The 11,383-nt window shown below is 40.6% G+C and overlaps 1 protein-coding gene across 3 annotated transcripts in view; it reads left to right on the top strand.

The window, feature by feature from the left end:
- IP6K2 (inositol hexakisphosphate kinase 2) overlaps nucleotides 1–10,058 on the top strand; it is a 27,806-nt gene extending 17,748 nt beyond the window's left edge. For 2 of the 3 annotated variants that reach the window (XM_019536864.1, XM_019536865.1), the window contains exons 2-6: nucleotides 1,575–1,881; nucleotides 4,070–4,292; nucleotides 5,515–5,690; nucleotides 6,857–7,032; nucleotides 9,276–10,058. In XM_019536864.1, coding sequence (XP_019392409.1) covers nucleotides 1,680–1,881; nucleotides 4,070–4,292; nucleotides 5,515–5,690; nucleotides 6,857–7,032; nucleotides 9,276–9,773 — 1,275 coding nt within the window. In that variant the 5' untranslated portion in view covers nucleotides 1,575–1,679 and the 3' untranslated portion in view covers nucleotides 9,774–10,058. Of the gene's footprint in view, nucleotides 1–1,571; nucleotides 1,882–4,069; nucleotides 4,293–5,514; nucleotides 5,691–6,856; nucleotides 7,033–9,275 lie in introns of all 3 variants that reach the window. The other variant, XM_019536862.1, reaches the window with a different exon arrangement.
- Nucleotides 10,059–11,383: the final 1,325 nt, after the last annotated feature.

Genomic DNA, 11,383 nt, shown 5'->3' with positions numbered 1-11,383 from the left:
AAAAAAAAAAAAAAAAAGAGTACTGGGAAATCCATGTAGCCTGGGAATGCAACACATGCAGCCCTTGTCCCTACATGTGAAAATATAACTCAAATTTTGGAAACGCAATGTTCATCCTAGGAAACTACATACAGTATTCCACTTTTTTTCTTTCTATAGAACTGCCCACAATGTTTGTTTGTTGTTGCTCTAATTTCTGTCCTGGTACAAAATCTAGTAACGGCTAGCTGACCTGTCACACATCTGTGTTCTTCACAGAGAGGAATTTTTTCTAGGAGTCGGAATTAAACAGGTTGACATATTGTTTCTTGCTCAGTGAATTAAGGAGATAAAGAGCTTTAATGGTTTTACATACAAAGTACTATGGGTGCTTATAGCTCTGTTAGCATCACTGCTTGTGAGAGCTTTTGGTCATTGTTATAAGCCTGCAGTTCTCCACTTGTAAAGGCAGGATAAAGCTGTTAAATATCTGTGGAGGGCAAACAAAAATAGCCCTCTGACCTAGAACACTTTGTGTTGTTGACGTGTTGTTCATGTTCATTCTTTACCACACGCGAATAAATATGTCAGGTCAGGTTTAGATACAAAAGTTAATCATTTAGAGATGGGTTTAAAATTGGAGTTTAATTTGGTAATAGGTAGATGTTATCAGTTTTGTGTCTATTTTTAGTTTTGCCAAAATACTGAAGTGAAATTATGCTATTTAATAGTGGTCATTTTAGCTGTCTTGAAAGGGTACGAGACAGTGGTCTGCCCTCAATTCTGCAAGAGAGCATGCTTGAAAATTGCTTACTGAGATTAAAAATTAACTTACCTGAAAGATTTTAATTCCATGATCACTCTTAACACAAGGATAAAATGAAACATGGAGGTTTTTTTTTAAGAACTCAAAGAAAACTGTTCATGGTGGATTTGGGTAGTGTTTCCTTTTGGAAAGCATAAATTATTGATTTGATGGCTCTTAGGTGTCTTTTTTTAAGTTGTTTTGCTGTTTCAAAATAAATTGTAAGACAGAAGTCTTATGATTTGTATTGTTTTGCTGTTTTAAAACAAAAGGGAAAGGGTAGGTGAATTTACAGTGGTGCGTGTAACTTTTTTTTAAAGAAAACTTTTTCTTTGTATTTGAATTCTGCTTAGTATGTAGTAAGAGTATAGCAAAAACTACTTAAAACATGGGGTTTATCTTGAGTTTGCCCTATGGACCTTTGATAAGAAAATGCTTGTGAGGGTTGGCAGTGAAAACAGCTGAGAGAAGCAGTAGTTTCACCTCCTGTGCTTTTGTTTTGAAGCTCCTCCCTTCCCTCCTCCATGGTGATCCTTCCCAGAAGCAAAATATAATCCTCATTGGCTGAGGCATTGGTGGGCTGGCTTTGTGGGCTTGTTTTTCAGTGCTGTATGTGACCTCACTCTTATTTGCTTCAGTGCTTCAAGCTGAAAGGCTCTGTTCTGTTCCTGCTTCCAGAGGAGTGTTTTGCATTTGGCTTCCTTTGCTGCCTGACTTTAGGTTTGGTCAATCCAGGCTTTGAAATACGGGGCTGTCTAACCGAAGGGATTCTATTGTTTGTTTTTAACAGACTCTGAATTGGAGGAAACGCATTTTGGGAGACAGATTTTTGGAGACTTCTGCCTCTGAACTGCCTTCACCACTGCCACCTTGTTCTGTCTAATGTGCTACAAGGATGAGCCCAGCATTTGGAGCTATGGAAGTGGAGCACTATTCCAAGGGAGTCCTGCTCGAGCCTTTTGTCCACCAGGTTGGGGGTCACTCCTGTGTCCTCCGGTTTAATGACAAGACCATCTGTAAACCCCTCATCCAGAGGGAACACCAGTTTTATGAGACTCTCCCAACAGAAATGCGTAAATTCACTCCTCAATATGAAGGTAGGTTACCAAACCTTAAAAAGGGTTGGGCTTTTTCCTTCTGTAAATACAAGTGTGTGCTCTCTGTTCTCTAAAATCTCTTTGTGCTGAAGAGATTTTAGGGGTTTTCTTTTCATGTATTTTGATGTTGTCTGAGGCAGGCTGTGGAGATGCAGGGGTGGCGATGCTTGCCAGTTGGTCTTTGGGCTGACTTAACAGCATTAGAGTAGAGCAGCTCTGCTGGTGACAGCCCATGTATCTGCTTTAGGGACAGGTAAGTAGCTGACAGCTTGTACGTGTTCTCAGTAATTCTGTGCTTTGATTTCTGATTATTTTATTTATTTTTTTAATTTTTTTATTTGTTGCCTTTTTATTCATTTTCAGGGGCTGGGTAAGATTTCTCGACTGTCTTGTGTAAGTTAGCTGTATTGTTTTTTTTTTTTTTGGATTGTCCTCTGACACTCATTTAAATCACCATCACTTGCTGAACGTCAGTATAGCAAAGTTGAATAGTACTTTGTTAAACATTTATAATGTGTTTCTGCCCTCAAGGAAGAGACAGTTTGGTGTTTTAGGTAGGCAAGGGTGTCCAGCAGCTGTGATGAGGCTGGGTTGAGATGGCATGCAAGAGTGGAAATTCCAGTTCTCAAGCATTACATTAGGTAGCCAAAATGTTTTACTCGTTGTGGATATCCCCGAACTACTGCCTGATGATTAAAGGGTGTAATATATCTAAAGCACTTATTAACTTGGGATTGCTTTCTAAAGTATATTAGCTGTAAGTACTGAGTAAGGGTGACCTAAGTTTGACATTATATTTATTATAAGATCAGAGGAAGACTTTAAAGATGTTTCAAAATTTATATTGCCTGATTGCACACCAAGCTCTTCTGGAATTGAAGAAAACATGTTCTATACATATTTACGAACTGTAATAGAACAATTGTACCAGTATGTGTGGCTCTTTTTGTCTCTTGGGGAGTGTGGGAGGGAGTAGGGTAAGGGCCCTCATTTGGTCCATCTCTGTTGTTTTTTCCAGGATAAAGCCAAAAGTCATATGCTAGTTGGTTTCCCCCCCTTTTTTCCTGTTTGTCCTTTTTGCTGTGTGGCAGCAGGACTGTCAGTCAGAACTTCTGCACTCCCTGCCCCTGCTACAATAGGTCCCAGAGGCGTCTGCCAAGCTCAGAAGTGCCAGTCTCACGCCGAGAACTCTCCCCTCTGGCCTAGTGATGAGCGGCAAGAACTGTGCAGATTCTTTGATTTGAGGATAAAGAGAGAGGACTGAGGAAAAAAAAATAACTGGCTGAATGTATTTTTTAAAGGCTTCTTCGATAACCATTGAAACTTGTTAATATGGCACTGTGTGCAGCCCTATCAGAACTCTCCACTAAGACTCTTAAAATACAGTGCAGTGACCTAGAGACTCTTGAGATGAGGAGGAAAAATGCTTTCAAGGTTCACCATGTTTCTGTGTACCACAGACAGATTTTGCTCTGTATTTCATTTTGTTCTTTATTTCACAAGACTGCTGCATAACCAACATCAATAAAATGCACTTTCAAAAAAAAAGCAAAACCCAAATAAGACCAACAAAACCGAAAATAAATAAGAACTGTAAAATTAAACGTGGTGATTCTAAGTGGAAGCCTTTGAACTAGTTTCTGTTGTAATGCGTGACATTTTCCTTGTTTTGCTCTGCTTGCAAACCTTTCCTTTCCCTTGAAACTTAACCCTCAATCAAATCTGTGTCTGGATAAATGCTTTTTGCTTTGCTGTCATGCAAAACTTAAAGCTTTTGGTGTTTGTGCAGGTTACTTTTCACTGCGAGATGTAAATATAAAGTGCTTTACATCTACCAGGGGCAGATCAGTCAGAACTTTTTAAATATAATAAAAATTTTCAATAAGTGAAATCGTCTCCTGTTATTATTTGATTCTTTTTTGACTCTGCACTGTGGAGAGGAGACTCTCCTTTTCACAATTGTTCTGTCTAAATGATAAATTGTCTTATGTGAGGTGTCATTTTTGTCTAGATGTTTTGATATTTGTTAGGTTGACAGATGAGTTTTGGCCTGTGGCAAGATAAAAACTAAGGACTTGGGTAAGAGAAATCAAAAGTTGCTATATTCTTAGTGTAAAGTCATGTTGCATAAGATGTTTGCTTGTCACCTTCAGCCATTCCCAACTGGGCATGTCCTTTCTTTCCTCAGGCGTGGTGTCGGTGAGCTTCGAAGAAGACGAAGATGGAAACTTATGTCTAATAGCATATCCATTAAATGGGGACCATGATAACTTGGAAAGTTTAGATAATTCTGACTGTGAAACCAAAAATAAGTTGTTGCGGTGGACTAGCAAAAAGACTGTATTATTAGAAAATGAAAAGGTATCGAAGGAGTGGGTCCGACAGCACAGGAAGGAGGAAAAGATGAAAAGGTGGGTCACAAATACAAGCATTGAAATCATCTTCATGGGTTCAAGATTTGCGTTGGTTCTGGAGGCATTAGCGTGGCTCATTGAGTTTCTTGTTCTCATGCTCTGAAGCACATTCCCTTTACAAAGGGAAGCTGCATTTGGGCTGCTGTTTGCAGTGGCAGTTGAGGGAAGGTTCTTTCATTTCTGTTTTCTTTAGTTTCAGATTGGAGCAGTTGTTGTAAGAGCAAATGCAACTGTTCTCATTGCCTGGATTTTCTTGTTTGGTTCAAACAGAATGCAGGGTGTGTAGTAAAGCAAGGTCCCTGAAGTCCTTGTGCAACTTAAACCCTCTATACTCCATACTGTAATGAGCATCATCCAGAAAACTGACTGTTCCAGTAGAAACATTGAGAGTATATAGCTATGTCCTTCAATGCCACTGTGTAGTCCAGGCAGTGAAGAATTCTGTAAATGGTGTTAATATTTGCTTCATAGGACTGTTTTTATGTAAATCTGTACTAGTGCATAGGCAGTTTGGGAGGTGGGTTTGTTGTGAACATGATACCAACAGTGGACAGCTTCCCCCTAATAAAATTTAAATGGTTTAATTCCACGATTGGGAAGAGCCTTTTGAAATGCATATTCTGCTTTTAGTTTGCTTATTCGTAAGTTGGCAAGATGTAGTGCAAGCATCTAGAACATAGTTTCTCAGCCTGTGGTATGCATACCCCTGGGGGTACACGAGACGCAAGCAGGAGGTACATAGCTACCCCAACACTCCCTCTCGCCCTCTTTTCCTTTCTCTCTCTTACCCTCTTCCTCTGAAAACGATGGCAAAAATTTTAAATTTTAAATTCCCCAGTAATAATTGGGCGTTTTTAGGCCTACATCACCTCTACGTCACCTATAGCCCAGCTACATACTTGAGTTGTGCAACCCTGGCGTAAAAGGTGGCAACCTGATCCACAGCAGATCAGACATCTGTCATGTCACGGCCTTTTATATACACAGCCCTTCTTCCAACATATGGTACACATTAGTCTGTAAATGTAAAATCCCCTGGGAAATTGAGTGTTGGGTACTTACTAAAATTTTAATAAGTTAGGGGTACTTGCTACTTTAAAAGGTTGAGAAACACTAATCTAGAACAACCTAAACATAATGAGCTGCCTCTTTCCCTTTGATCTGTGGCTTCTTAAAAAAAATTTTTTTGTTTTGTTTTGTTTTTTTTGGTTTTTTCCAGTCACAAATTAGAGGAAGAATTTGACTGGCTGAAGAAATCCGAAGTTATGTATTATAGCGCAGAGAAAAAAGGGAATGTCAGTTCCCAGATAAAACATCATAATCCTTGGAGTATGAAATGTCACCAGCAGCAGTTACAGAGAATGAAGGAAAATGCTAAACATAGGAACCAATATAGTATCCTTTTCCATACTGTCACAAGAAGCTTCTTGGGACAAGGAGGGCTCTGTCTTTCCTAGTAAAAGCCAAGAAGACCAACCCACACTGTACAGCTAAAACACTAATTTAGTTTGGTGTGAATTTTAATTACATTTACTGCCTTCTCAGTTCAAGTGATTTGACTAAACAAGCTTCTGAATGCTGAAAGTCAGATAAGTAGAGGAGTGGTGCTCTTTCCTGGCACCAGGAATCTTAATTTTTGCAAGTATTAGGCTTTATCATCAGATTTGGCTTTTCCCTTTAACCTGTCTCAAAAACCCAGCAATGCTGTCTTTCCTGCATTTCAGTGCAGGTGATTGTGACTAAATTAATATAGATGAAGGTAGTAAGCATCAGTTACCTGAGTGGGAAAGCAGCGCAGTACCTTTTTCTAACTCTTGATATAGGCTGGTTCTGTTATAAAGCCGCTGGAGAATTTCTGTAATCTTTTTTTGGTAAAAAGCAAACCAAGCCTAGAATTTAATCGGGGGGGGTTAAGCAACTCCTGTGAGTGCAAGTACCTGAAATGTATATAGTTCCTTTCTGCTCTAACTACAGAATTTCATGTTAGGTGCAGATTTGAAGACCTCTGTGCTTTTTAGAAAAGGTACTTCAGGGCCCGAGGCTTAATGAAAGTGATATTATAGGAACACAGAATTATTCCCTTTAAAATTATGGTAAATAATTATTGCAAATAGAATTTTCCTAGGTTAGAGCTGTATGTGTGGTGATTTTTAAGCCTAGCCCTCCAGCACTATTGTATCTTAGCCCCTCTTAGTTGCATATGAAGATACGAAATGTGCCCTGCTTTACAGATAAGGAACTGAAGCACCAGGGGAATTAAATGTCTTTCTCAAGTTCACACATGGTATGTTTTAACACGGTGGGAGAAGCTGACATTCACCGAACCTCAGTCCAACGTTGAACTGGACCATTCTCTTTTTGTTATAGAAATGGACATTAGTTAATCTGACCAATATTCAAGGAGAAGCTAATATTAGGCAATGAATCAACTAGATTTGCGTAAGACAACTTTCAAAGGCACTTTGTGGGGATCTTCATTTTAAAATACAAATGTGCAGCTTGTGTAGATTTGGGATAGAGCAATGTGAGGCTTTTATAAGGCTTTTCCCTTAACTAGTTAGAATTCATCTTGCTGGAAAACTTAACCTCCCGATATGAGGTACCATGTGTGTTGGACCTTAAGATGGGGACCCGGCAGCATGGAGATGATGCATCAGAAGAGAAGAAGGCTCACCAGATTCGGAAGTGTCAACAGAGCACTTCAGCAATTATTGGGGTCCGAGTGTGTGGCATGCAGGTGAGTCCAAAATGACCTGGGAATGAAACTTGTCCTACTTTGAAGAGATGCTGCTAAATAGTTGCAGCCATGTGATTTGGCACTATTAGCAAAGACTCCCAGTTCTCGCTTGAAACTAGTCTTAAATTGCAATCTGCAGCTCTCCCTTAGCATCATGGTGAATGGGTCCTGTGCATAAGAGACCAGAAGATGAACTTTTTGCTCTCTTACCATGTTTGCATCTTATTAGTTCATGTCAAGGCCAGCCCAAGAGTAGCTAGCCTATAAAATACAATACAGGAGGTTATTGAAAGGAGTATTCTCCAGTACCGAATGTGTGGAGAGCAAGGTATGCGCAGACTTAGGCTAAAGTGCGTGGTGCATTCAGTGCCATGAAAGAAAGTGTGGTCACTCTCTCTTTTTTTTTTTTTTTTTTTGTTCTGAACACTATCTGGCTTTTCTTCACTGCTGACAGAAGCTCAGTGTAACATGCAAGTGGTATGATTACAGTGATTTAGATGCGAGGAATCAGCACTCACTCAACATTAATTGCCTACAGCTGTATAGTAGGGCACTTGGTTGACTCTCCTGCAGTTCTAGCACTGAGTATGCACCTTTTGAGGAACACTTACCCAAAGGATGCCTTGGCTCCTTAGGACTGCCCAGGACAGATGGGTCTTGGTCATGTGCCCTTTTAAGATTTTAAGTGGCACTGAAGCTATTAATACTGGTTTGGGAGTTTAAGTAGGTAGAAAGGGGAAGTAGTAGTATGCTGCCAGGGAGCTTCATCTGCTACAGCTGCTCCTTACTGCTAAGGATGGCACAGCAGTTATCCCTTAGCTTAGAGCAGGGGTTTCCAATGTTTTTATGCCACAGCTTGGCAAACCGTGGCCCAGCAGTTGCAGCCGACCACAATTGGAATTTACGGCTGGAAGATGTAAGGATACTTCACGCCCCTCCCGGGGCAGGGGGGTGGGCCAAACCCTGCGCTGCTACGGGCCCTGTGAAAAGAGCTGCAGTCTCTCCGTCCAGCTCTGGGGGTGCCACGGTTTGCCAGTTTGTGGCCACTTCCAGTCCAGCAGCTGACTGTGTGCTGCAGATCAGCAGCCAACCTACCACAGCCTGGGGATTGAGAACCCCTGGCTTAAGAGTATTGGGTGACTGTCACTTTTTCCTCCTCTCTGTCCCTTGGCTGCTGTGAAGTGGGGATGAGTTGTGCCTTTTCCAGCTGAGCCCTAGACAGGAAACAGAAGCTTTTTTTATTGTTCTCCCCTGTGGATTGAGTTATTGGAGAAACAACTTCTCTACCAGTTTCCATTCATGTCAGTTGTATGGGGCCTGCTCTCTCCCTTCCCATACACTCTTCAGCTCTTTACTTCGTGATCCTTGTTCTGCTTGGTAGAATGGATATTGCTCAGGACTGGCACTCAGTTCACTTCTAAAATTTATTTGTAGAGAGCAGAGCCCCAGTCAAAATTATGGATGCTGCCTATGTTCGCTGCCATTGTAGTTTTAACTGGAGTGAAGATTCTAGCTTTCTGTTAACAGCCCCATTTACACTGTGCTCCCTTTTCTAGAGGCCTCTCCCAGAGTAGAGCACAGGCCAGTTGAAAAATCTGACCTGTAAACACAAACTTCTAACTCTCTTAATTTTCAGGTTTGGTATAAAAAAAAAATGATGTTAATAAAAAAATCTTGGCTTGTCAGAACAAGCTGCAACTGCAGATTGCTAAAAATACCACCCCCATTATGGGGGCACATTTTCACTTTTTTTTGCTTATGGCACTTGCTGTCAGATGCCAGTAATTCTGGGAATCTTTTAGGTGAGGCTGCCTGCAGAGCCATGCTGCAGTTGCTACCAGGAGAGCAATGCAGAGTCGTTGTGGTACATGTAACTTGACTCAGCAAATCTTGGCCACAGGCTCGCTAATCCTGCTTAAACACTCCAGCCTCACTTGCAGAGTGGAAGAACTCAAACCTAAACCTGAGGAATTTTCACTTTCCTTTTGACTCTTAGTACCTTGGCTGCTGTTGAGGCTGGGGTGCTGGGATGTCTTTCCCTCCATCTGTGTAAGAGCTGTTTTGCGAGACTTGGTTTAAAAAAAAAAAAAAAAAAAAAAAAAAAAAAAAAAAAAAAATCTTTGCATGTACTAGGTGTTGAGCCATAACAATTTCTTTCTTCATTATTATTCTTTCATTATTGATTGAATCTTTGCCACTGAATCCTTACCATTCCTCTTGTTTCTGTCTCTCCTTCTGCACAGGTCTACCAAACAGGCACTGCCCAGTTAATGTTCATGAATAAGTACCATGGGAGAAAGCTTTCGGTCCAAGGATTTAAAGAAGCACTTTATCAGTTCTTTCATAATGGCAAATACCTGCGCAGGGAACTCTTTGAACCCGTTATAAAGAAACTGACTGAACTCAAATCTGTCTTAGAAAAGCAGGAGTCTTATCGCTTCTATTCCAGTTCCTTGCTGATCATTTACGATGGCAAGGAGAGGCAGGAAGTGGCTGTGGACTCGGACCCAGAGGACTTGGAAGACCTTTCAGAGGAGTCTTCAGATGAATCGGCAGGAGCATATGCTTACAAACCCACTGCTAGTACTGTTGATGTCCGTATGATAGACTTTGCCCATACTACCTGCAAGTACTATGGAGAAGATAGTGTGGTGCATGAGGGCCAAGACACGGGTTACGTTTTTGGACTTCAGAACTTAATAGATATTATTAAAGAAATAAGAGACGAAAGCAGCGAATAAACAGTTTGAATGCACACCAGTAGAAAGCACTATAGTGACTCTTTGTATTCCAAAATTATTGGCCACTTTCTGGTGGTAGGAATCTTTATAGACTCTGCAGGGATGGTCCCAACAGAGTCAGACTTGTTCAGAGGGCATTTACTTACATTGGTGCTACACCTAGCACTGGCAAATCTTGGTATCCTTATTTATTTTAACTTTCTAAACATTCCATATTTGCTGATTCAGATACCTCTGTTATCCCTGTGTGTATATGTTCCAATAAAACTTTTTGTTCATTGTAAATGGGGTTGGTGTCCTTGCTGCTGTTAAGAGGAATAATTAAAGTTCCCTGGGTTTTTTTGTTTGTTTGTTTTGTTGTGGTTTTTCAGCCATGTGGTATAGAAGCTGCTGATGGGCAAATGAGAACTTGCCGTTTTAAAACTTGAGCACTTGTTTTTTCAGCACCTTGTGTATTGCATGTGGGTAAATAGCTCTATCCAGGTAGCTTTTACATTATTGTCACATAGATAACCTGAACTAAAGTATGAATAAGAAATTCTCAAAGGAGTAGCCCTTTGATATAATAGCTTTTTAGCCCTTTAATAGCGGGTGTTATAGGAATACTGCAGAATGCAAGAATGCTACCCTAAAAGACTAACTTTTTTGTGGCATGATACAAAAGTTTTACAAAATGAAGGAGGAACAAGAATATGATTATGCTATATTAGAATCCTACCAAATGATGTTCAGACTTTAAAAATATAACTGCTGTTCCAACCTGATAATCAAACTGATTTCTTGTAAGTGTCAGAGTAGAGGGGAATCTTAAGGATTTGACAGAAGACAGCGTGTTGTGGCTTTATGGATCAGGTCATGGGGCAAGTTGTGTGAGAGAGTGGCAGCATAAAATAGGATGATTGTGGAAGCTGGTAATGTGATTAAAAGGATGGACAAACACCTGAAGCACTCAGTGAAAGGGACTGAAAAGGAGAGTATTATTGGTAGAACAGGTCAGGAAAGTGATCCTTGCAGCTGTATTTAAGTGTCTCCAAGGGCAGTGGAGGGAGGGGGATGCCTCGGGGAAACCAGAGAAGAACATGCTTCAAAATGGAAAGTGATGGCCCCTGCCTTTTCTCTGTTTCCAACTGAAACAACTGGCTTCTACATGAGGAATCCAGGCAGCTGCATTTATGCTAATAACATGGCTTTGCCCTCACATTCCCCAGGTGATGCCTTTATTTCCCCTGTTCAGACCCATCAATTACTAACTTTCTTCTGTTCATCCTTGGTTGTTTAAGGGCCAGTGCTACTTAAACACTGTGACATTGCTATTCAGGGTTTCTTAAGGAAGTTTGCCTTGTCTTTTCGTCGGCAATTGCAGCTTTGTTTTTTAGATTGCGTATCTCTGTCTCTGGGGTACGGGTGTCCTTGGGGTATGTGGCAAAATTATAGAAGGAAAAAGAGTGCTTAGAATAGGAAAGCAGAAGGGGAAGGGATATCTATTATATAGATGGAAGAAAAAGAACTGAACAGCTCTACAATATCTCTTCAGTTAATGTGGTTTTTTTTTCCTGTATTAAAATTAGTGGCATGCTTCACTCTTACTCTGAAAAAATGGGGGGAGGATT

The sequence above is a fragment of the Crocodylus porosus genome, unplaced genomic scaffold (genome assembly GCF_001723895.1).
Source record: "Crocodylus porosus isolate Cpor-Errol unplaced genomic scaffold, CroPor_comp1, whole genome shotgun sequence".
In the NCBI taxonomy this organism is placed as follows: Eukaryota; Metazoa; Chordata; order Crocodylia; family Crocodylidae; genus Crocodylus; species Crocodylus porosus.
This window is presented reverse-complemented; position numbering and strand designations above follow the sequence as displayed.